Source organism: Mauremys mutica, chromosome 4 (genome assembly GCF_020497125.1).
Source record: "Mauremys mutica isolate MM-2020 ecotype Southern chromosome 4, ASM2049712v1, whole genome shotgun sequence".
Classification (NCBI taxonomy): domain Eukaryota; kingdom Metazoa; phylum Chordata; order Testudines; family Geoemydidae; genus Mauremys; species Mauremys mutica.
Window position 1 is genome coordinate 63285499 of NC_059075.1, and position 26576 is coordinate 63312074.

General features: G+C 43.6%; 1 protein-coding gene across 2 annotated transcripts in view; it reads left to right on the forward strand.

Annotated features, from left to right (window-relative positions):
• The window catches only part of GANC (glucosidase alpha, neutral C), a 51727-nt gene extending 27712 nt beyond the window's left edge, over positions 1-24015 (forward strand). Inside the window, exons 12-24 of one of the 2 annotated variants that reach the window (XM_045013610.1) lie at positions 3861-3987; positions 6476-6555; positions 7702-7845; positions 8275-8371; positions 8711-8812; positions 9300-9543; positions 11439-11503; positions 12840-12916; positions 18304-18378; positions 19525-19638; positions 20343-20455; positions 21546-21658; positions 23111-24015. In XM_045013610.1, coding sequence (XP_044869545.1) covers positions 3861-3987; positions 6476-6555; positions 7702-7845; positions 8275-8371; positions 8711-8812; positions 9300-9543; positions 11439-11503; positions 12840-12916; positions 18304-18378; positions 19525-19638; positions 20343-20455; positions 21546-21658; positions 23111-23220 — 1461 coding nt within the window. In that variant the 3' untranslated portion in view covers positions 23221-24015. The remainder of the gene's footprint in view (positions 1-3860; positions 3988-6475; positions 6556-7701; positions 7846-8274; positions 8372-8710; positions 8813-9299; positions 9544-11438; positions 11504-12839; positions 12917-18303; positions 18379-19524; positions 19639-20342; positions 20456-21545; positions 21659-23110) is intronic. The other variant, XM_045013611.1, reaches the window with a different exon arrangement.
• The last annotated feature ends 2561 nt before the right edge of the window (positions 24016-26576 follow it).

The window sequence follows — 26576 nt, forward strand, 5'->3', positions numbered from 1 at the left end:
TAATTGAGAATTGTTCCTTCTTGTTTGGTGGGATTGGTTGCCTAAGGGCTACTGAGTTTGCCCTTGTGTCAGATCCTTCGGCTGTAGTTGGCAGTGTTTCACGTTGGTTAATCTTTATTTCTGCTTTTATTGTATAGTCCTTAGATATATATATAATACATTTATAAGTCCATACAAGTGCAGAATCTAGAGAATATGTAACCAACTAATGAACTCATACAATAGTTGATCTCAGCCCAAAACCAATGTTAAAGTAGTGAAGTCATAGTAAGGTACATAGTAGCACTTCTTCTGTCCATGGAATTAATGGCTGCAGAAGGTAACTAAGCAAAATACAATGGTTAAATTTTGTAAAAGGTCAGGAAATTTTTATAACTGATATTTATTATGCATGTTAAGATATGAGTGTGACATCCCCCAAAGTACAATCCAGCTCATAAGATAGCTGTGCCCCTTTAATGCTCCAGTGTGGTATATACTGTGTGTGGCTTTGCTGTATTTGTTGGCACTCTGCCCACTCACCCAGCCTCTAGTATGCAGCTCACCCCCAGACAACTACCAGAGTTTTATGCCCAGAGTTTTATGCCATTCTTACATATAGAATGACACCCATTTATCTCTAGTCCCAGCCTTGCACTCCAGAAATGTGCGTCTTACACTGCTCAAGACCCCCTTGGACAGTGCAAGCTCTTAAGTTAGTCATTTTATCAAAGAAAATAAATATGCGCTGGCCCTTGCTAAGCTGAGTAGATTCCCCAAACTCTTCAGCCAAAAACACACTGGTTTAGATAAAACATTAAAATACGTTTATTAACTACAGAAAGATAGATTTTAAGTGATTACTGGTGGAGTTGGCATTGAAGATCAGAATTGGTTACAAAAAGAAATAAAAGATAAAAACTGGAAGCTGTTTCCTAGACTTTACTAAAGCTAAATTTGAAGCAAACAGTTTCTCTCACCCCTCTGGATGTTGCAGGCAGTTCAGTTCTTAGTACATAGGCTGGTTTCCTTTCCCAGCCTGCGATCAATCTTCCCCAGTTCCAAGTCTTACACTCAATCTTGTTTTAGTAAAGATGGAAGAGAAGAGAAGTGGCCTTTGTTCCCCCTTTTTATATTGTGACCGGGTGCCTGGATGGGCTGCACTGAGAATGTTATACTCAGGGCAGACTGCAAGGAATAGGGCAGACAATCTCCCAAACTGGTGGTTTATTCTATAATTGGATTCACCAAGCCAGTAACAAAACAGTTTCTGCAATATCACACTGGTTACCAAGAAGCCTGAGAGAGCCTGGCTGGGAGTCAGTGGTGACCCGCTCCCTGCCTGGGCTTGGCTGCCAGGAACAGAGGCTGAGCGAGCCAGAAACATGTGGGGGGCGGGAAAAGGGGCTCCAGATTGCTTGGCCTCTGACTTCAGCAGCTGGACTGGCTGTGGGCTTCCCCTCTCCCAGGTCTTGTTGCTGGGGACAGGGGCTGAGCAAGTCGGTCCCCCTCCCTACCCTGGCATGCTCAGCCCTTGTCCCCGGCAGCCAAACCTGAGCAGGAAGTGGGCTGCTGCTGCCTCCCAGCCAGGCTCTCTCAGACAGCTCCATCTTGCCCCCTGCCCAGCTGCCAGAGACAGCTGCTGAACATGGAGATGGGAGACACAGGGAGAGAAGGACAGAACCCCTCTCTGCCCTTGCCCCGCCCCGCTGCCGCAGATAATGTGGGGCAGGGAGAGCATGGTGGCCGCAGGCTGGGCGGTGGATAGGGGGGGTCACTGGGCAGAGGAGACATGTGGGACAGCCATATGCAATGTTCCCTCAAACTTCCCTCAATGTTCCCTTAAAATCCATTCTACATGAATGGGAAAAATTAGTTATGTGCACCAATATGGAGATGATGTGTGGTGGGGGTGGGGCTGAGGGGTTTGGCATGTGGGAGGGAGCTCAGGACTGGGCCAGAGGGTTGGAGTGCAGGGGCTGAGGGCTCTGGCTGGGCGTGTGGGCTCTGGGGTGGGGCCAGAGATGAGGGGTTCCGGGTAATGGAGGGGCTGAGGGCTACGGCAAAGAATTGGGGTGTGGGAGGGGGTGAGGACTCTGACTGGGGGTGCAGGCTTTGGGGTGGGACTGGGAATGAGGGGTTCAGGATGCGGGATGGGGCTCAGGGCTAGGGCAGAGGGTTGGGGTGCGGGGTGGGTGAGGGCTCTGGCTGGGGGTGCAGGCTCTAGGGTGGGGCCAGGGATGAGTGGTGTGAGATGCAGGATGCCCTGGGGCTGCGGCGGGGAGAGAGGATTGCCCCCAGCCCTCTCCCCGCCGCAGCAGCTCTGGGGCCGGGCCGGGGGCCAGGGCCGGGAGAAAGGCACCTCTCCCCGCTGCAGCAGCTCCAGGGCTTGGGGAGTTAAGTGTGTGGCTCTTGGTGGCCTCCTACGTGGCTACACAGGCGCGCACCTTGGAGGGAACTTAGGTCACATGTCCTCCCCTTTAGATTGTGTCTCTCCCCTCCTCCCCAGTATGGGGAGGCAAGAGTCCTCTGTGGTCTCTTGTTAGGTTATGGATCATACCCAACTTGACAGGAAAAGTTCTTGCTGTGTCATGAGGTCAGGCAACTCCATTGCCTATGTGCTGTGCACTCAGATTTCCATATGAACTGCAAATTCTTGCTTGCACCTGCTGTATGCATGCAGGTATCTCTAGGGATGACATGCCAGTCCTTTGTTTATAGTTCTTTTGTTATTTCTAAAGAGCTAGACTGTGGGCATTCCCCAGACTCACAACATGTTTCAGTAGCAAACATATAGCAAAATCTCATATCTCCATATACAGTGTTGATACATACATTTTAACAGGGCAATAATATTCAGCAGACTATAACTTTTCCCAGTGATACCTCCCAAGGCGTACTTTGTACAAGATTTATCATAATAAGTGGTGACCATAATAGTATATGCTGTCACAATGTGTAATGTGGCAGGGCACTTCTTCCATCTCACCAAGCTTAGTGCTTCCCCCGCAGATGATGGTGGGGCCTGAAGTAAATCAGCCCCACTCTGGGTAGCGTTGGGCTTCCCATTCTGGGTTTATTTATCAACATTTTCAAGGCAGGCCCAAGAAGTACTCCTCTACCATACAAAAGAAACAAATTCACAACACAGAATATAGGGGGAATACCTTTTCCTACCCCCTCTTGAAGGGGATCGTGTTGCCTTGTTATTGGCCACCATGGTGTCCATCTTTCTCCTAAACAGGCAGTCAGTTTGGTGGTTTTCCCTGGAGGGAGAAGAGCACCCTCTCACCCTGGAGAAGCCTTTTTCCCTGCTGCCATTAACCTTCAGCAGCTTGTCTCTCCTCCCTCTCTCCCACCAGGAGAGGGGGGGGCTTTAAATGTCCCAGACAGGTCCCAGGTGTCCTTAGTTGACCTGAGATAACCTCTTTTCTGTTTGTAGACAATAGGGCCTTTTTCATTCTAGGGCTAATATCCCTGCCTTCCATCACTCCGATTGCAGTGGTCCAGCCTGACTTTGTCACAGTAATTAAATGTTGTGGTTTAGGGAAGAAACTAGTCACCACAACGGTCAGGGAGGAATTTATTTTCCCACTTCATCAATTGTGTAATGTTGTATTATATTGGTTTTAGGGGAGGTTACTTTCTTCTGAAGCATATGGTATAGTACTGACCCTTATTTCAGGTAGACAAGCATACACTGCCACTTGTCTTGTGAAATCAGCTAGTTTACATATGTATAGTAAGTATGCACAAGGGCCAGTAACTCCTTTTTCAAAAATGTGACTACCCCTGCCTTAACCTGAATCAGGACTGAGCTCTTTCTGTAATATGCTGAACAACTGATGCTAATGGATTCTTCTCATCTCTTATGCTGGCAGCTTGTGGTCATTATAGATCCTCACATTAAGGTTGATCCCATGTACGCCCTATACTCTCAGGCCAAAAAGAAGGGGTATTTTGTGAAGAATAGGAAAGGCCAAGACTTTGAGGGCATTTGTTGGCCAGGTAAGAAACCCACTGCTTATAGTTTATACATTACAAAATAAACAAATTATAATGTGTAGCAGAATAACATGAGTCAAAAGTGGATAGTCGTGTGGATAGAACTAACATCTCAAAAGGAAAAAAAGTGTTGGTATAATTCTTGGATATTCATGATTCCAAGTCTTTTGACAGTTCTAATGCATCTCCTAGTCTTCCCAGCTCTAATTCCTCTACCATTAGTTCTATTATCTCTGCATACATGGACACTGACTCTGTGGGTGCTCCAAAAATAGTGAGTGCTCAGCACCCACTGGCAGCCCCTCCTCAATCAGCTCCATCACCTCCTGCCCACCAGCGGCCCTGCCGATCAGCTCCTCCCCCTCCCTCCCAGTGCCTCCCACCTGCCATGGATCAGCTGTTCAGCAGCATGCAGGAGGCACTGGGGGAAAGGGGGAGGAGCTAGGGTGGGGAATTCTGAGGGGAGGGGGAAGAATGGGGCAGGGCAGGGGCAGAGTGGGGTGGGAAGAGGCAGGGGAGGCTTGGGGAAAGGGTGGAGTGGGGAAAGGGCCTGGGGCAGAGCGGGGGTTAAGTACCCCCCGGCAACTTAGAAAGACAATGCCTCTGTCTGCATATAATCTAGATGCATAGCACCATAAGCAGGGCTGGCTCTACTGTTTTTGCTGCCCCAAGCAGCGTGTCGAATTGCCGCCGTGGACGGCGGGGGCAGTCCGTGTGCCATTAGGGCAGTACGCGCGTTTCCACGGTGGCGGCAATTCGGCGGCAGCTTCTGTCTTCAGCCGGAAGACAGAAGCTGCGCTGCCACAGACAGCTGAACATAGAAGCTGCCGCAGAATTGCTGCCACTGCGGAAACGCGTGTGCCACCCTAACAGCACACGGACTGCCCCCGCCGTCCGCGGTGGCAATTCGTCACACTGCTTGGGGGCAAAAACACACGGACTGCTGCCCCTTGCAGATTGCCGCCCCAAGCACCTGCTTGGAATGCTGGTGCCTGGAGCTGGCCCTGACCATAAGGTTACTGAACTTGTGCAAAGATCAGTACTCTAAGTTGTCCAATGTTACATAACTCCTACTCAGCCTGTTACATGAAATTGTTTATAAAAGTAAGCAAAGGTTGAGTCAAATAGACTGGTACAAACTGGATTGTTAAAAGAACTGTAATAAGAGGTCTTCAAGGTTCCTGCTGAAGTCACTGGTTGGTATAACAACAAGCTTAAAGATTCTAGAAATAGGAGGAATTGTTCATAGTTGAAATCACTGAACTGTGTTAATTTTAATGAGAGGAGATTGCTGTTCCTTCTTGGATTTTTAATGGTGATTGTTACAATGGGAGTAAGCCAGTGATAACATAAAACCCAAGACCACACTTCACTGTTTAATGTTGTAACAGTGAACAAGGGTTTCATTTACACTTTCTCCCTAGTGGGGCCTGAGACACCCCTTTGAAAACACTTCAAACTTCATGGAGTGGGGCTTATATTCTTCACTGTATAGTGTGGCTAGAGAAATCCTTTCCACTTGAAGTTTGTGAGGCCATGCAGGGAGAGACAGTGGCCATGGCGTTGAAACAGTACCATAAAGATCCTTTTCAGCAAAGGTGGGAACAGCAAAATTGGAAAAGGGTTAGATCAGATGGAGGGGGAAAATTCTGAGAAGGGAAAAGGGAAAGTGAGATAAGAGTTAATAGGATTTGGACACCATTAAGATTGACGAGCACCAATTTTATATTTTAAAATATCCATCTAATTCCAGAAAACATGATTTTTGTAGAAGTTGCCAGTCTTAAAATTCTAGCTTCAAGCCTGACAACCTAGCAACAAATAACAGGGAGTCGTGACATGGGTGCGGCTCTGAAATAAGTATATAGATGCATTTTGTTTCATTCCTGACTATACTTGGGAGTGCCTGCACTTCCAAAACTCCACTACACTGTTGGTGAATACTGCATTACTGGTGCATGGAGAGTAGACATCTCTGTAAACAAGGAAATATATAAGGCTCAATGGGGTTCCAGCAGGGGCATAAACTGACAGCAAATTAGCTGTCTGTGTACAATGTTTAAATCACTGTGGCTCTATACTATGTAATGAACGTAGTACAGCCATTGCAGAACACAGTTATCCACCTCCTGAGTGACACTCCCTGTAACATCAAGGCTTCGATTCCATCACTGGCTTTCAGGTTGCCTCTGGGAGCCATTCAAAATGCTGGTCACTATCTTTAAATGGTATGGAACTTAGCCCACCACAACCCAAGCATAGTGGTCTTCAGATCACAGTATAAGGTGTACTACTTTAGTTTAGCACTTGGTTACACTTTGCTTAGGTTTTTGTTCCTGGCATTTTCGGTTATGTATTAAGGTTACAGCAAAGGCAAAAGTCTCGGTGCTACCCATTGTGGAGATCATTGTATCAACATGTCACAGTGCTTGAATGCCAAGGCTATAGATGCTATAAAAGTTAAAATAAATCTGATGGTCCACACCTGCAGGTTCCTCTTCTTACCTGGATTTTACCAATCCTGAAGTCCGAGAATGGTATGCAGATCAGTTTGCCTTCAAATCATATAAGGTTTGTGTTTCTTCTCTTTGGATCCTACAAAGCACATAAAAAACTGGGAAAGGGGAAGAGATAATCGGAGGAGATAAACTACTAGATAAGTAAGGCAGTGGGGCTTTGTATTTGTAGGTGGTCATTAGACTGTAGAGGCAAATATCCGGAGTATAGTGGTAACCATATAGACTGCAGCAGGAACCTCACCGTGGCCTTGTCAACACTAAGAAAAATAGGAGCCTAATTCACCACTGATGCAATTCCCCCCATGATAGCAACAGTGGAGACTTTGGTGTGGACAGGGAATAGGCATTTTACCACCATGTCATCTAATGCAGCTGTCCCATTCCCAGCTTCTCTCAATAGGAGTCCACATAGGAAACGATGTGAGAGTGCTGCCTCTGAGGAGCTCACAGTTACTCTCAAGTCATCCTCCCCCACAATGAGTCCTTTACGCGAGGAGAATAGTGTGGAAGTACTGGCTGTTCATAGCCTATAGTCACATCACTCCTAGCCCCTTCCAGGCTGTACTCAATATTAGACGTGTGTGTCACTGAAACACTGCCCAGCTCCCAATCATTTTTTTGTTGGAACCCCACTTTGCAAGGGGCAGGTAAACTCATGCTACTTATGGGCCCTCACTTCATGTCCCAAGGCAACTTTTCCTCCCCAGTTTCTTTTTCCTGTCCTTTTCTGCAGTTTTCCTCTGAGCTTTTTAATATTTTAAAATTCTCTTATTAACTTTTATGCTCCCCTGCCTCCTTCCCACCATCACTCACAAGAAAACATTCTGCTTGCTGTGAGGCTTGAGGCATCTATTGGTTGCACATGTATGGGCACTCGGCCCACAGGGCCATTTCAGCTGAGTGCTGTGAGAGCTGAAAAGCTCAAATAAGTTTTTGGACTGCAACCCTGTACTCATAAGCTGCTTCTGTGGCCAGACGAATTAGGGGCTGTCAGGAGAGAAGAGAGGGAAGACAGACAGCTTTCCATAAGTCATCCTCAGCTTTACCTGGAGCCATGGGAGCATATTTGCAGTGCCACTGTTCTGTTGCTTCTCTTCCTGTGCATCCCCTACACTAGCACCACCCACCACTGCAGTTCAGGTAACGTTGGATTAACCTAATGACTTAAATGTACCCTAAATGCCACTTTGTATCACAGGGCTCTACTGACATCCTGTTTGTATGGAATGATATGAATGAGCCTTCAGTCTTCAAAGGGGCAGAACTAACCATGCAGAGAGATGCTGTCCACCATGGCAACTGGGAGCACCGGGAGGTTCACAATCTCTATGGCTTTTACCAGGTAGGGCACCTAAAGACAAAAATCTACTGCCAGAGATACTCTGTCCTGGATGATTATGGTTTTTATTATATGTACTGTGGTAGCGCCCAGATGGTCCGATCAAGATTGGGGCCCTGTTGTACTAGGTGCCAGTATTTTGGAATCAGCTTCTCCATGATAAGACCTGTAACAGTGATAGCACTCATGCATATCTTTCTACTGCAACAGTGTAAGGACATCAATCTGTTACATATGCAATGTTAGTATTTCTATATTTTTCCCTGTTCTAGTGTCTTCCAACAAACTGTGAGTACTTAACTAATGATAATTACTATTATTTCTAGACATATATTTCATATTGTTCCTGCCTTTAATTGTCTACAACAGGAGTATGGTATATACTGTTTGTAATTAGGTTATCTCCTTGTCGGTTATTCTTATGCTTTGCAGCAAATGGTAACTGCAGAAGGACTTATCAAACGCTCTGGGGGACAGAAGAGGCCATTTGTCCTCACACGATCTTTCTTTGCTGGATCACAGAAGTATGGTAAGCATGGACAAGCTTCATGAAATCATGTTTTTCTGTAATGGTTTGTTTTATTTATTTATTTATGCATGCATGCATGCTAGGCCTAGTACTAGGGCTGTCAAACAATTAAAAAATAATTGCAATTAATCACAAGATTAAAAAAAAGTTGTGATTAATTGCAGTTTTAATCACACTGTTAAACAATATAGAATACCGATTTAAATTCAGCAGAGTACTTGAAGCAAATTTATTAGCTTGCCGCTTTCTTCTTTCTTTTCCCCCTAATTGCAAGTATAAATTGACCTAGGGACCTGAATTCAGTGTGTAAACTTGAAACCATGCTACTGGTATTTCCAGGTGCAGTATGGACAGGAGACAACGTAGCAGAGTGGAGTTACTTAAAAATCTCCATTCCAATGTTGCTCACAATCAGCATTGCAGGAATTTCATTCTGTGGAGGTAAGGAGTTTAACTGGATTCTTCACTAAATGTAGGCCACCAGACTTACTGAGCTTGACTCTCAAGATTTAAACACACAGCCACCAGAACAACCCACTTCTTTCCTACACTCCAATCTGTTTCAAAACAGATTTAGTCCATTTACAGCTCCCAGTAGCATTCTTCTCTCCTTCCTTTGGCATATGCATCTTTGGTAGCATGTGAGTCCTTTGAACTGACAGCTTGGAGTTGTCTTCCATGAGCATCAGTATAATTTTCCCCTGTGACAAGGAAAACCACTCACTGTGTCTCTAAATGCTATCAACCTGTTTCATCATCAAGTGAGAGTCCGATAATTTTTTTCACTTTGTATAGCCAAGCAGCTGCCTTTCAGCAGGATAGGAGGTACCATATTACATTAATGTATTTGTAATGTTTGTAATAAGAGAAATTCATGTTTTTGCAGAACACTTTCATAAATCAATTAACATATCTCTTTAAATTTTAGCTGATGTGGGCGGGTTTATTGGGGACCCAGAACCAGAGCTACTTGTTCGCTGGTATCAGGCTGGTGCATACCAACCATTCTTCAGAGGCCATGCCAATATCGAAAGCAAACGACGTGAACCATGGCTATTTGGGGATGAGAACACACAGATCATCAGGGAAGCCATTAGAGAGCGCTACACCCTTCTGCCCTACTTGTATTCACTGTTCTACCGGGCACACACCACTGCTGAACCAGTCATGAGGTAAGATCATAAGGGGCTACATTAAAACTACTTGTATTGCTCTTTATATAAAGGCCCCTCTTATGAGCCAGGAAATTTTATACTTGTGTCAAGATGGATGTTTCGGGGGGGAAATTAAATTACTCTTCTTTACTTTTGTGACTTTCAGTTTGAATTTTTAAAAGCAAATAATATATTACATTCATTTTCTAAAAGAGCGCAATTGAGCACATCAGTTAAATAAACCATTACCACATACAGTCTTAGATAAATTTCTAAAAAACAGTAGACCCCCAAGAAGAATGTTATCACTATTCTCATCCATATCTAAATACTGCCAGTGGATCCCTAAGCTGACCTGAAAGTTTCAGAGTCTGCCTTTTCTCTCTCTCCGGTAAATGCTTTTGGTTCATCTGAAGAAACTGGGCCAACTGGGTTACCTTTCCCAGAGTTCATTTCATATAGATAATTCAAGTATGAGGTATATGCCATGCCACATTTCCTATAATCATTTTTCCTTTAGTAATGTAATACAAACATTAAATTAGTAAACTAGCTTCCATTGTGCTACTTTCCAATCTATAATGAGAGGTCTCCGTGGAGCTGGTGCAACAGTCACATCAGTAGAAGATAAATATTACTAATCTCTCTTGTATTTTTGTCTCTTACAAATGGCACTAGAATTGCTGTCCTTTTTTCAAATTTCTCTTCACTAGTTGTAATGCAAAAACATTTAAAGATAAGGCCTAACTTTTAATAGGGCAGAAGCTCTGGGATGCACTCAGTTGTGAACCTGATTTGTGCATGCAGGCACTACAAGAGCCAGTGAGGGCATCTGTCTGGCCCTTTGCATATACAAATGTCCCATTTGTATATACTGTCTAGCACCTAACCATCCCCTAAGCTTCTACCTTTCTAAAAATCAGGCCCATGTTGACTATATACAGTAATAAATACTGCCATGGTTATAGCTAGCATTGTGGCAAATTCAGAAACTAAAAAAGGAAGTGTGGTATTTTCTTCACTGGTTTATGAAGGCAAGCAGAATGTAAAATCTGCAAGTACTCCTCTTCTTTTTGCCAATAAACAGTGGTGTTGCAGCATTCAACAGTATGCCTATTAGTAAGCAGGTCAGGCAGGCATTGTTTGTGAGGGAATGCACAGAATTGCTCCAGTTCTTGTCTCTAACTAGAAAGAGCTATTGTTATCGCAACATTTGGAATTATAAATAAGCAAAAGAAGGCCTATGCAGTGACCTCATGATTAGCGTACCACATTACTATGCAATTCATCTTCTGAGTCAGGTTTTTCAGTCCCTGACCAACAGGACCCAGGATTGCTGTCAAATCAGCACAGTCAGCTGCTGAGAAGAAAATAGACTGTCCCCCAGAAACGAGCCAGTGTAGGAGCAATGCTGATGGTCTCTGAAGGAAAGTCCTATCCATCTCCCCTCTGCTAGAAGAAAGCTCAATGCTATATGAGTTCATCAGGAAAGGGGGGGATTCCCAGGGTTGCCAAGGGCAAAACAGAGACACATACCAAAACCAGAGCAAAAAGAAAAACAAACAGTAGTTAGACTGAGCACACACACTGAGTAGCCCAAATACTGTGATCTGGCTTGCAAGAGCCTGCGGAGGAGGCTGGGTTAGACCAGCTTTTTGCTTGCAGTAGATACACTGGGAATTGCCTTAACTCTCGTTCAGCTGGGAAACAATGATTGTATAAGAAGTGGCATTTAAAGGGACAGATGAGAAATGTGTCCAGTCTTCCTTGGTTGGATGGCGGTAGTCACAAAATGGGCCTTGTAGGAGAGTGGGAATGTAGAAAATGGTGGGGAGCCTGTGGACTCCAGCTGAGTCACAGAGGTGTCCAATGGAAAAGAAGAAACGGACAAGACTCCACCTTGCTTTCTACAGGCCTCTCTGGGTAGAGTTCCCCAAGGAACAAGAAACTTTTGGTGTGGAAGACGAATACATGCTGGGTAAGTAAACCATTTCCTAAATCCAGACATCAGCTGGTGTTTAAGTTTCAAAGTTAAGCACTTCTGCATATTATAGTAGCAAAAAGTATGAAAACCCTGGCCAAGATTTTTAAAAGTGAGAGATATTTTAAAGAGGCCTGATTTTCAGAGGATGAATGCTCAACACTTCTGAAAATCAGATTCCTTTAAAGATGTCTCACATTGAGGTGAAAAAAGAGGCACTCATCATTAGTTGGTTTTGAAAATCTTGGCTCTCATTTCCATATGGCAGAGATGGATCTTAGTTCCAGCATCTAAAACCACAGCCTGCATCAGGTGTGACAGCATCTAATAACTAATTATCCAGAGCTGATGGAGAGGGTGGAGTGATTTCAGTGCCTCTGATGGAATTTACCTTCTCTGTGGATTCTAATAAATCATCCCTGCTAGGTTTGAGTAACCTCTAGAGCTAGAAAAATACATCTTTAAGAGCAAATTTTTAGCCTTTTTGAATGTTCCAAGTGTTAGAACTTCAGAAACTTTTCTCCCACACACCCTTGTCAGTTACACATCTTTGAACACTGCACTATGCAATCAACCTATTCAATATATTTTTCAGAAAAAAGTGTAAACATTTCCAATGAAGTGCATTGAAAAGGAGTTTTCCTTCTTCCTTGCTTCTGGTTGTAAGAAAGTGTTGGTTTTTTTAAATACGAAAATATATTAATAGACTCTCCAGTCCCTCACCAGTCCAGTGTGCAAGCACATTAACCCGTAGGACCCTGGATATTATCGCCTGTGAAGAGGGAACATTTCTGTGGGAGTCCATTGTTAACATATTGGTAACACACCATAGTTTTGGATTCTATGCTGGTGTTTAACATTGCATGGTCATAACTCTTACAGACACTGAGTACGACTTTCAAAAGCACCTAAATGAATTAGGCACTTGCCTAACTCCCATTGCATTTCAAAGAGATGTGAACATCTGATTCCCTTAGGTGCTTTTGAAAATCTTATCCAATAAGTCTGTAGCCTTCAACCTTAAATATTAGCCCCACAATGGAATCTTTAGGTAAAGGCAAAACAATTATACAAGAGCTAGATATTATTAACTTATACAGCACTTTTCATTAGTAGGTCTCACAGTTCTATCTTTACAAAGGAGGTCAGTGTCATCCCCTTTTTACAGATGGGGTAACTGAGGCACAGAGAGGTGAAGTGACTTGCCCAAGGTCACCCAACAGGCCAGTAGCTGAGCCACGAATAGAGCCCAGGTCTCCTTGAGTCTCAGTCCAATGCCCTATTCACAGGCTATGCTGCATCTTCTCATTTCCTTTTGTATCTTTTATTCCAGGAAACGCTTTACTGGTGCATCCAGTCATTGAACAAGAGGCCACTACAGTGAATGTTTTACTGCCTGGGTCAGATGAGGTAAGGGTAACTAAGAACCCACTCTGATGTTTGAATCAAAGAAAGTGCATTAACTCCATTCTCGTGAGTCCTCTTCTATCCCAGCATAATCAATAAGTGATATTGCTACTAGCGGCAACCCAAGTCCCCTTCTCAAGGCCTCTCTTCCCCATTTGTCTGTCTCTTGCGCAGCAATCTCTGTACTTTCTACACATAGACTACCCTCCCTGGGCCAGCACCCCAAGCTATTACTCTCTTCTAATTGAAATCCCTCCTCAAGCCCCACTCCTTCCATGACACCTTGTTGGAATTATTAATATTAATATGGGAAACCACCAAACATGAATTTAATCATAAATTCCTTTATTAAATCCAAAGGCCAAATGATACTTATACAAGTGCTCTAAACATGCCTACAAACCCTAACTAATAAGCAATTTACTATATCCAAACAACAACAAAAAATGTATAAGTATTTGATCAAGATACTTACAAATGGGCTACACCCAGGGGTGTTTAGAGCCATATTGGCTGGCTCCAACATGGTCAGGCAGGTATTAGCAATGAATCCTTTAAGAGTTTACTTTGTATGCCCTTTTAACAAACAAGTGATGTCATTGCCAATTGCTGACTTCAGCTAAAAATCAATTTGAGACAGTTCACCTTATTTCCAGTCTTAATCCAGATAAGATTTAGCACCTCCTTTCTTCCCAAGGCTTTTCCTCCCTTCCCTCTAGCTGTCCAACAGTTTCCCCATTGCACCTAGGTTTACACAGGCTTTAACACTGGTGTGTGAGTTGGGGAAGGGCCATGTTGGCTCATTTTAAGACAGATTCTCTTTGTTTTATTTAAAACCATCTGCAGTCATCCCTTTTGGTCAGAGGCTTTCTTTTTAGAAACTTCCCCTTATCTCATTAGTTATTCTTTGAACCAGACATCCTCCCTACTTCATTCCTTCTGGCCTTATTACTTATTATTTTCAAGGCCTTCCTTCTTCTTGCTAGTCTGGGTTTTTCTTTACAACAAATATATATTTCCTTAACCAAACTTAAGCTAAATGTAGTTCTTTAATTTTATACTTATCCTACACCTCTGCAACATACTAGCTGACTTAAGTTTCATAGGTTGATTCGAGGACTGGAAGGGACCTCAAGAGGTCATCGAGTCCAGTCCCCTGCCCTCAGGGCAGGACCAAATACTGTCTAGACCATCTCTGATAGCCATTTATCTAACCTACTCTTAAATATCTCCAGAGATGGAGATTCCGCAACCTCCCTAGGCAATTTATTCCAGGGTTTAACCACCCTGACAGTTAGGAACTTTTTCCTAATGTCCAACCTAAACCTCCCTTGCTGCAGTTTAAGCCCATTGCTTCTTGTTCTATCCTTAGAGGCTAAGATGAACAAGCTTTCTCCCTCCTCCTTATGACACCCTTTTAGATACCTGAAAACTGCTATCATGTCCCCTCTCAGTCTTCTCTTTTCCAAACTAAACAAACCCAATTCTTTCAGCCTTCCTTCATAGGTCATGTTCTCATTCTTGTTGCTCTTCTCTGGACCCTCTCCAATTTCTCCACATCTTTCTTGAAATGCGCTGCCCAGAACTGGACAAAATATTCCAGCTGAGGCCTGACCAGCGCAGAGTAGAGCGGAAGAATAACTTCTCGTGTCTGGCTCACAACACACCTGTTAATGCATCCCAGATTCATGTTTGCTTTTTTTGCAACAGCATCACATTGTTGACTCATATTTAGCTTGTGGTCCACTATAACCCCTAGATCCCTTTCTGCCATTCTCCTTCCTAGACAGTCTCTTCCCATTCTGTATGTGTGAAATTGATTGTTCCTTCCTAAGTGGAGCACTTTGCATTTGTCTTTATTAAACTTCATCCTGTTTACCTCAGACCATGTCTCCAAGTTGTCCAGATCATTTTGAATTATGACCCTGTCCTCCAAAGCAGTTGCAATCCCTCCCAGTTTGGTATTATCTGCAAACTTAATAAGCGTACTTTCTATGCCAATATCTAAGTCGTTGATGAAGATATTGAACAGAGCCGGTCCCAAAACAGATCCCTGCGGAACCCCACTTGTTATACCTTTCTAGCAGGATTGGGAACCATTAATAACTACTCTCTGAGTACGGTTATCCAGCCAGTTATGTACCCACCTTATAGTAGCCCCATCTAAGTTGTATTTGCCTAGTTTATTGATAAGAATATCACACAATACCGTATCAAATGCCTTACTAAAGTCTAGGTATACCACATCCATCGCTTCTCCCTTATCCACAAGGCTCGTTATCCTATCAAAGAAAGCTATCAGATTGGTTTGACATGATTTGTTCTTTACAAATCCATGCTGTCTATTCCCTATCACCTTCTAAGTGTTTGCAGATGATTTCCTTAATTACTTGCTCCATTATCTTCCCTGGCACAGAGGTTAAACTAACTGGTCTGTAGTTCCCTGGGTAGTTTTTAATTTCCCTTTTTATAGATGGGCACTATATTTGCCCTTTTCCACTCTTCTGGAATCTCTCCTGTCTCCCATGATTTTCCAAAGATAATAGCTAGAGGCTCAGATACCTCTTCTATTAGCTCCTTGGGTATTCTAGGATGCATTTCATCAGGCCCTGGTGACTTGCAGGCATCTAACTTTTCTAAGTGATTTTTAACTTGTTCTTTTTTTATTTTATCTTCCAAACCTACCCCCTTCCCATTAGCATTCACAATGTTAGGTATTCCTTCAGACTTCTCGGTGAAGACCGAAACAAAGAAGTCATTGAGCATCTCTGCCATTTCCACGTTTCCTGTTACTGTTTCTCCCTCCTCACTGAGCAGTGGGCCTACCCTATCCTTGGTCTTTCTCTTGCTTCTAATGTATTGATAAAAAGTCTTCTCATTTCCCTTTATTCCTGTAGCTAGTTTGAGCTCCTTATGTGCCTTTGCCTTTCTAATCTTGCCCCATGTGTTCCTGTGTTGTTTGCCTATATTCATCCTTTGTAATTTGTCCTAGTTTCCATTTTTTATATGACTCCTTTTTATTTTTTAGATCATGCAAGATCTCGTGGTTAAGCCAACCTGGTCTTTTGCCACATTTTCTATCTTTCCTACCCAGCGGAATAGCTTGCTTTTGGGCACTTAATAGTGTCCCTTTGAAATACTGCCAACTCTCCTCAGTTGTTTTTCCTCTCAGTCTAGATTCCCATGGGACCTTACCAATCAACTCTCTGAGCTTACCAAAATCCGCCTTCCTGAAATCCATTGTCTCTATTTTGCTGTACTCCCTTCTACCCTTCCTTAGAATTGTGAACTCGTTGATTTCATGATCACTTTCATCCAAGCTGCCTTCCACTTTCAAATTCTCAACAAGTTCCTCTCTCTTTGTTAAAATCAAATCTAGAACAGCTTCCCCCCTCGTAGCTTTTTCAGCCTTCGGAAGTAAAAAGTTGTCTGCAATGCAGTCCAAGAACTTATTGGATAGTCTGTGCCCTACTGTGTTATTTTCCCACCATATATCTGGATAGTTGAAGTCTCCCATCACCACCAAATCTTGGGCTTTGGATGAACTTGTCTGCTTATTTATTTAATTTTCTTTTCCTAGGGTTAATTTCTCATTTATGTTGCAGGAAGGGGTCAAATGTTGGGATGGAGGATAGGAAGGACATTTGAGTTGAACCTGGGGGAAAAGACATGGGGGATGGATGGTAGAGGAAGTATGCAAGGAAAGGAACTTAAACAATTTTTTCTTATAATCTTGCTGTGTGCCTGTCACTGTGATCACTTGGCTTGTATGTTATATTCTTTTTACCCAAGACTGAATGCTCTTCAGAGCAGGTACTGTAATTTCAGCAACTAACACATTTTGGCCACTACCTCAGTCTAAGTAATAACAATGCAAGTGCTGCAGTGCAGACTGTTGTTCTGTGATTAGGTGCCCCAGTTAAGCACAGCAAACTCTCTCATACACTTATAAAAAGTCAGTGCCTCTCTGAAGAGAAAGTTGTTCATCCACATGATGGCAGTGCAATGTGCTTCTGCATAGAAGACTTCAGAATCAGAGGTTGTGGAGGTGGTACTTTGGGAAGAGAGATTTCTTCAGCTTCCATGGCTTCCATGACTAAAATTTTCTCAGCATCTCAAGTAACTAGATTTCCCACATGTCATGGGAATCCGCTCTGACGAATGCAAATCATTGCACTGAGTAGGAGCTTGAGATCTAATTTTGGAGGCAGATGAATGGGAAGACAGGTAGAAAAGGAGAGGACTGAATAGCCTTGAGTATGAAAGGTCAAGTAAAAGCCTGTGGCTCTCCTCAATATGTCTCAGGAACTAGGAGTTCTTTGATAATTGTGCTTGAGATAAGGCAGAATATAGAAATATGGGAAAGATTGCTTAGGGTCTCTCCCAGGAAGCTCTGACAAACACTTTTTTTTTTTAGTTAAGAGTTGTATAGGAATTCACTGCCTGCCATGGCTGTAACAGCTAATCCTGTCAGGGACTATGGTGCAGAGGCACAGGGTGCTTTGTATGGTCATTTTCAATGAGCTGCTCTTGCAGCATGCTTTGGAATATCCCAATAAATTCAGTCAAGTGTGACGTCTAGGTTGTAGTTATTTTGTTTGCCTTATTTTAGTTCCCAGATAATAGAGAAAAGTCCACATTGACCTGCTTTGTACAGTTTACAGCATTTACTCAGACAACATCCAAAACTGAATAACCTTACACTGGGGGCATGATCTCTCAAGGACAATGTGAAAATCACATGCTGTTGTGGGTGCCTAGAAATGCATTTGGCTTTTCGTGCACGAGAAGGTTTCAGTTGTCAGACCAGCCTAAATTTAACCCTTCACATGTACTAAACACTGAACTGAAAAGCCCTTTTACTTAACATAAAAAGACTGAAAATTCATGAGAAATAGACCATGTGTTCCTGTTGTCTGTTATACTTATTGCAAAGGCCCTAAAGCCAAAATAATCTAGCAGTGTGTACTAAAGAGGTTTGGTCCATAGCACATACCTCACAACACAAGTTGGAGGCCTGTGGAAAACTTAGATTATTTTAAGGTACAAATGTGCTTACACTGGATTTGTTTCTCATTAAGTATTTTTTAAAAGTTTCAACATTTTGTGAATGACACTGTTGCTTAGCACCTGCAGCCTATTAGAGCAAATGCAACTTCTAGAAAAGGTCATTCTCCATTTTGTGTATCTGTGTAATGCACATTTACTAAGTCTCTCGGAAAGGTCTTTGGACTCAGCACACTAAATGCTATTCCTTGTATCACAAGAATGCAGTAAAAGACAGTGACAGCCAGCGATGAATTCACAAAGCAAATGCCCCTGCAGAGATATCTGATCTTTCCATAATATATATCTTATGTTTGTTTCTTCTCCCTTTTCCCCTGATGTAGGTGTGGTATGACTTCAGAAGATTTAGACGACTGGACTATCCAGGAACTTTAAAGATCCCAGTAACACTGGAGAGCGTACGTTTTTGTTCTGTAACATTGCTTTTATTGGCTTGACAGATTAAAATAGATTTTCTCTCAAACACTCATAAATCCGAATAGTGACATTAGGCTGCAGTCCTGCAAGGAGAATTAAAATAGCTTCTGTGGAGAAAAAAAAAGATGCTGTCTTAGCTCTAGGCAACATGGTTCAAACTAAGAAACAGCAAAGTGCTAATATGAGCACGGCAGGCTCAGATAGACAAAGAAGGGGCTAATTATGTCAGAAGAGAACTCCACAGTTAACCCTCTTTCACCTCCAAATCACCTCCCACTTAGAGGGAGTATTTAGTAGAAATGCTGAAAGTGCAGAAAGTATTTCAACAGTGTTTGTAGCGAAGGAGGGGTTCACTTGGACACCCTCACATTTCTAGGTGGAACTTCGTACTGTTCAAGCACTACATGAAGATCAGCACTGGACTCTCAGTGCCCATTATCCATGTAAGTTCTAGCAACTGTTGTACCAGAGGAGGGCAATGGACCGTCTTTGTCAGTATCCCATGTCCTTTATTCAGATGGACCCAGTTACATCATGGCCCCCAATATATGCTATTGTTTGAGAAGACAGACACCGTACAGGGTGGCAGGGGCGGCTCTAGGAATTTGGCCGCCCCAAGCACGGCGGCATGCCGCGGGGGGCGCGCTGGTGGTCGCCGGTCCCGCGGCTCCGGGGGACCTCCTGCAGACGTGCCTGCGGAGGATCCACCGGAGCCGTGGGACCAGCGGACCTTCCGCAGTCATGCCTGTGGAGGGTCTGCTGGTCCCGCGGCTCCGGTGGACCTCCTGCAGGCATGACTGCGGAAGGTCCGCCGGAGCCGCCTGCCGCCCTCCCGGCAAAATGCCGCCCCAAGCGCGCGCTTGGCGCACTGGGGTCTGGAGCCGGCCCTGCAGGGTGGGCAATCTCAGCAAATGTTGTTGGGATGATTTTGAGACAGGAAAAGTATGTGGGAAGATGACTTGTAAGCAGAATAGAGTTTATTCATCAACGTGCTGTCTGCTGAAGTGTCCTATGGGTGATAAGAAACAGCTGCAATTTTTTCCCCAATAAGCTAAAATTAAATGATCAGAGAATAGCACTAAGATTTCCACACTTGAATTCTTCTACCCTGGCTTTGTTATTGGCAGATTCCAGTGTTCCAGCGAGGGGGGAGTGTGGTGCCCCTTAAGACCACAGTAGGAAGATCCACTGAATGGATGACAGATATTTCTTACGAACTCCGTGTTGCTCTGGACTCCAAGGTACTCTGGGATTACATTTAGTTTATACACCTGTCCTGTCTCTCTTGGTCTCATCATGTCCCTGCTCCTCTTTGCCCTCTAGCAGTAGGACCTGTTTTATAGGGGAACAGGAGGTCTCCTTCTGCCTGTTCAACCAGCACAGTACAGTGCTTGCCTACACGCCAGCTAGAAGAAGAGCCAGTCTCCTCCAGATTGCTGTGGAGAAACTTGGCCCTCTTCTCACTTGCCTGGGCTCCACGCTTTGTGCTGGGATTCATGCCAGAGCACACAAACTGTTTGTTCAACATGTGACTAGGATTTCTACATAAGTAGAGCATTTCCTGACCTTCCCCTTGCCCTTCCTCTCCTTGTCAGCCACCCTCCAGCAGCTTGGAGAAAGGAGAGGAGTGGTGGATTGCTTCAGGCCACAAACTTCCTCTTCAGACCCAGAGAGAATGAATTTAGCAATTGTCTTTTTAAATACAAGCCAACAGCGGAAAGTACTGCACAGACACCACAATGAATTTACAAAACCATAACATCCAGAATGTTCTTTTAGTAATGCCGGATTGTTCTTCAAGGGAGTGTTTTAACCTACCAGAGATCATAACGGTTCTAGTGGCTTCTAACTGTTAACTTCAGCATATAGTGATGCTTATTTTCAGTTTCATTGTCCAACACTCAGGCTTCTGTTAACTTTGTTCTACATCTGATGTGTCCCATAGGACTTTGCAGTAGGTGAGCTCTATCTAGATGATGGCCATTCATTTCAGTACCTTCATAAGAAGCAATTCCTGCACAGGAAATTCACTTTCCACAAGAATGTTTTCTCTTCCAGGTAATGGCAGCTGTTGCAGGTAAAATCCATAAAAGGAAATCCCTTTTATAATGCACTTTACTTAGCAACAAATGTGTAAGTGTTATTCTTGTCCATTGCTCAAGAACCCCCAGGGATAGAGTGTTTCACATGCAAAATTGGAGAGGAGGTACTCTACATACACAGTCAGACCTGGAATACTGAGTGCAGCTCTAGTTCACACTGTTTCAGAAGGCTACAGATTTACTAAATTAAATATAACAAAGGGCAGCAACAGGGATCCAAGGATTAGATAAGAAGGTATATGGGAAAGACTGAGGAAGCCAAATTTAGAGTTTTGCAAAGGGAAGACACGTAGGGGATACAATCATTTTATGGATAGCGTTGGGGTAACCATATCAATAAAGACTATGTTCTGAGATTACAAATAATGCGGGGACAAATACTTATTAGCAATGAACCCAAGGAAGGAAATGTTGAAACATAATCAGAAAATGTATGGCAAGAGAATAGTAGCATAGAAAAACAGAGGATAGTCAGGCATGCTAAATCCCAAAAATATCCACAGCTGCTTGTAAGTAGGCAAATGTCTCAAATATGTCACTCCCATACTTCCACCAACTACTGTAACAAAATTTGTTCTCCAGATGGATATGTAGCACCATCATTAACCTACAGGTTTTTTTCTTGCTCCTTCAGCTCTTAAGTGTGTTAGAGATCATCTGTACTACGAAACTTACCTTAAAGCAGGATCATAGAATGGCTTGGGTAACATGACTGAAACACAGATTAGTCCCCTCAGTACAGGCACGACTGAATCACACAGACAGGCCCTTCACCATTTGTATCTATTTAAATCATTTTCAGATGCTATCCAGGTAACCAGGAGCTTGTGAAACCCACTTATGCACCCATTAAGCAGTTGGTGATGGAGGGGAAAAAATATCACACCTCCCTCAAGAAAAAGTATGCTAGGGAAAATAAACTGAGTTTTGGATCCTGAAATAAGCAACTGTAGTAGTGGTTTGTCCCTCCAAGTTTTATGCCTGGGTTGGCTCTCCAACCACAGGTAGAAACTACTGTGTCTGAGACTGTTTGTTTTCTTTTTCAGCTGTGCTGATGAAATTGGGCAGTACCACACAAAATGTGTAGTTGAACGGGTACTAATTCTGGGAGTTCAAAAGCAACCCACATCTGTGACAGTCAGTCTCCAGGATAAGAGAGGCAAGTATTTTATACTTCACTTCCATTTTTTAAAATCTTACTGTAATGGTAGCACTAATTAAAGGTGGCAGATGACAACACTGAAAAGAAAACTATAAGCATGGAGAGCAATAGTACAAGCTTCCCAGTGCTGTCCCTCCAGTATATCCCACCCTGTTCTTGCGGGACCATCACTGTGGATAAGAGGGTAGTTCAGTTTGCAAGCCTAGTTAATCCTTGGCCCCTCTACTGAAGGTGTCGACTAAAACACCAGTTGTTGCAACTAGTGTGTAAATTGGTGGCTTGACTGGGCAGAAACCACAGCAAATGGCTGTAAGGTTCATTCATTAGGAGAAAGTCTTGATAAACACAAAGCAAAACAAGGTAACAAAGCTACCTCAGCCTGGGGATCAACTTAGCTCTCCGAGCCCAGGGAGGGAGACCTGCCTTGCCCCAGACATTCTCCCCCTTCTGCCTCTCCAGCATTCCTTCTACTGAGCATCTGTGCAAGGAAAAGTGAAATGGAGGCTGGAGTTAACTCCTTTTCGTGTGAGGACCAGGTAGTGCCTGTCATGTAGTGGGAGTGATCATTTTTCGTTATACCTGCCCACTAGGGAACTGCACTGAAACTTAGGCGTCAGTGTCTCCATAGGAAGAGGCCTTGCTGCTATTTGAGACCGGGGACAAGGTGGTTGGCTGCTCCCACTGAAGGGCCCATCAGTGTGATAACTTCCAGAGCCCAAAAAACACTTTGGTCAACAGTGACAATTGCCATACTTCAGGATTAACAAATTTAGATAACCTTGTTTTACAGAGCATGCAGTTGGAGATACAGCTTAATAATAACACTCTTAAACCCCCAAATAGGGTGGGTCAGACTGGTCCAAGAAAGGAAATTTGCAGGCAAGAACAAAAGTTTCTATTCTCTCGCTCACGCAGTAGGGTTCACAGATTCTGACAGTGCAGAACCCACTAAACTCTACAAGGACCTGCCTAGGGAAAGCTAGCAAAATTTGCACAGAGGACCTGTCCCTCCAGGCCTCCCTTTCCCCTTTGGGAATCATAATGTCATTGTGCCTGCCTGCACCTGTCTCTACCCCTGCTAAGGCACAAAAAGTGACAGTTAATGCAGAAACAAGCATTCACTTCTGTAATTTCTGCAGGAAAATCCTTGAATATAAGAGAAGATAAGGGTTCAGAATGGTAGCTTCCCCCAAAAAAACATGGAGCCCCAAGCACATGTTTGCAGAGTTGGAGTAAAGGAAGAAGTGATACCATAGACTCTGATGCACCCTTATGAGCATACTGGAGATTTAGCCAGTAATTGCTCTCCTTTTATCACCTCCAGGCCTAACAGAGGAGATAATCTGACCCAATAAGAGGGAGAGAAATAAGGCAATCATGTATAACTTTGTTCAGAAGAGGTTTTCTTAGAGTGCGTCATAAACTCTCTCTTGTCCTATTGCAATTCAGATGGGAAAGACAAAGAAGTGGTTTTCACATATGATGCCAAGACCTCCATGTTGACACTGGAAAAACTATTATTAAATGTTGGTGCTGACTGGGAAATTCACATCAAATGAGAGGAGAAACTGTGTCTTCAAAGAACTGGATGGAAAGTTGAAAGGAAATGGTTTTGAAGGACTTAAATTTCTCTCTTTAATCTGACTAGTTTGAAATAACGTAGGCAGAACTATAGCAGCCCCAGGCTAATCTTTCTTAACATTTTCTTTTAAAAGATTGATTTAATTTAGATTTGACAAGCTCTTCTCTGGTCAGTAGCTGGCAAAAGTAATAGTAATGCGATCATATTCACTGGAAAAGGCTCATCGCTGTCCTGCCAAGGCTGGTTTCATTTTGGCAAACAGGATTCTGCAGGCAGTGAGCTAAATTCTGCCCTCCCTTACACCCATGCAATAAAGTCCTCCATTAGGCTGTGGAAGAGACTTAAACCCAAGAATTTCTAGTTTTTAAATTTCAGGCCGTTTTCTAAGTGTCTGCAAATCACTGCTATTTTGACTGTTCAGCAAATAGGGCATTTCAGAGAGGGAGGAGCCCTGAATCAGCTCGATCAAAGAGCATTGATGAATCTATGCAAAATGAAAAGGACTAAAATGTATGTTTAGGACATTGTGTGCAAACTACCTTGGGCAGAACCAACTTGAATGAGTGTGATTACTTCTGTTACAAGCATTCCCTTTCTGTCCCCACTGCCCTAGCCTACAAGCCAAGGAACAGCCCTACAGTCCGTTAACGGGAAAGTAAATAACGGAGCTGGGTGAACAGTTCAGCAGTTGAATCTGAACTCAGCCCAAAGTTAAGGATTGTGAGGGCAGTATGTACCAGGTGATGTGCGTGAATAAAGGATAATATGGGAATGGGGAAATCATACTGAATATTTATTTCTAGACTTTATAAAAATCTAAATATTATAAAGGATAATATTGGGTTTGGATATTAGCTGGACTCCCATAAACACTTTCTATCACAATACTTTTTCCCACCCTGCCCACCCTCAATGTGTGTTGGTTGGGGCGATTGCCCAAGGTTTTATTTGAATGAGTACCAACTGTTTAAATAGAAGGCCTGCACGAGAGAAGCTCTGCTCTTACAGATCTTATAAGATGTGCTATAGCAGGGCTTTCTTCCTCCAGACTTTAGCCCAGGGGTGGGCAAACTACAGCCCGCGGGCCACATCCAGCCCTCTAGCCAGTTTAATCTGGTCCTCGAGCTCCCCGCTGGGGAGTGGGGCCTGGGGCAGGGGAGTTCGGGGATGGTGCTCAGGGTGTGGGGGTGTGGATAGGGGTCGGCGTGACCGGGGGGAACGGGATTGAATGCCCCCTCCTGGGACCCCTGCCCCCAGTCAGGAAGGAGGGGGGGCTTGGATGGGGGGGCAGAGGTTCTGGAGGCAGTCAGGGGACAGGGAGAAGGGGTGGTTGGATGGGGTAGGAGTCCCAGGGGGGCCATCAGGAATGAAAGGAGGGGTTGGATGGGGCAGCGTGGGTCCAGGGGCGGTCAGGGAACAGGGAGCAAGGGTATGTGGATGGGGCAGGAGTCCGGGGGGTGGCAGATAGGAGGTGGGGGCTGGCCAACGACCCCCTCCCCTAACCAGCCCTCTGTACAATTCACGAAACCTGATGCGGCCCTCAGGCCAAAAAGTTTGCCCCCTTCCTGCTCTAACTCCACACTGGCCAGCAAATACCAACAAGCTTGTACATGTGCCAGCTTTTCCCACTAAGCCTACGCAGTGCTTAGTCAATCAGTTCCACCTGCTGCAGTTTATTCTCTGTAAGGGATTTCTGGGAGTGCCAAGTTTCAACACACAGCATTAGCTGTTACCATTATATTCTAAACGAATGACTGCAACTTATTCAAGCAAGCCCATTCCGCATGGGACCCTGAGGATCTCCCTAACCTTTATTCTGAGGAACTATCTTTACTCTCCTTCCCCTTTAAAATTATATACTCCCTTCAAGCAGAGGTGATCAGTGAGACTTTGAGCCAAGCACTGAACACTGGGGACCTGAAGATTTCTGTTTAAATCACAGTTGAGCTAATCCATTTGTGAAGGAGGTGAATCCTTTGTCTCCTTGAGCCTCAAATAGTCCAGTCTGAAAACAAGAGGATTTCAGTGATCTGAGTTTTCCAAGGGACAGACATGACAAAAACAGTGCCAAATTCTGGCCTCAGTTATGCCAGTGTAACCTTTAAGAGAGGGCAACATTTTGTCCATGCTAAGAAAATTATCTTCCTACCTACCTCAAAAAATGAGGTAAAAAGTACTGGTTCTCCTCTTCAAGGACACAAAGGACCTGACTCTGCTCTCACACTGATTTTACATGGTGTAACTCCACTGATTTCAGTGGCGTCACTCCTGATTTACACCAGAGGAAAATCGGGCCTTAGCTTTCTACCAGTTTGTGAGTTTTACATAAAACCTATCTCTAACAGAGTTCAGTATTGCTTCCTGCTTCTGAGCATGACTTGATTGCTGTTGCTGGTGTGTGGTTAACATTCCATTAGAATGCTACACACATTTTATCTTGATCTTATGAAGTATGAAGGAAGATGTAATAAATGAACAAAGATTGTTTTCATCTTTAAATAAGTCTTACGCCTTATTTCTTCCATCCTTCTTCCCACCATGGAGATCCACAAATAAGCATCCTTTGAAATGCACCATTTTAGTACAAAGTGCAGGCTATAGCTGTCTACTGATAGTTAGACCGTGCCCCTCACTGTGATAGCTGAGCACCTAGGAAATAATTTATTTGCTACATTTACAAGTAGCAAAATCTTTAGGTCTGAGGACTTAGCTAAACTATGGTTCCAGGAGCAACATTCACATTATGTTTTGATAACAGCTATTACTGTTTTCTGTATATTAATACAATAGTGTGGGCAAGGCAAATAATGAACATTTTTACATGTTGACTCATGCTGGTAACAACTGAAGACTGATAAATAATTCAATTAAAAGATATTAAAATAAAACAATTTGAGATCATATGTAATGAAAATTAAATAGAAACATTATAGGTGTATCTGATTTAGTTGGTTCTTTGCTTGAGGTAGGTGTGTGTGTGTGTGTGTGTGTGTGTGTGTGTGTGTGTGTGTGTGTGTGTGTGTGTGTGTGTGTAACATCTATATTTTAACCAAGGTTGGATATTATGGTATTTCTGTTTGCAAAGAAAACCTGTTGCAAAAGTTTTCTTGGTTCCAAATGATGCTAATTCATATTTGTGTGTAAAATTCCCCCCAAACATTTCAAATACCAGAATCCTTTTAGAATATTTGTATTAGCATACATAGAAATCAGCATTCAGCGAAGGACAAACAAAACTTTCATTGGTTCCAGAACACTGACACCAGCACCGCTGTGATAGAGCAGCAATCTTGGCATAACAATGAGCTCATCAAGTATCAGACACTGCTTCTA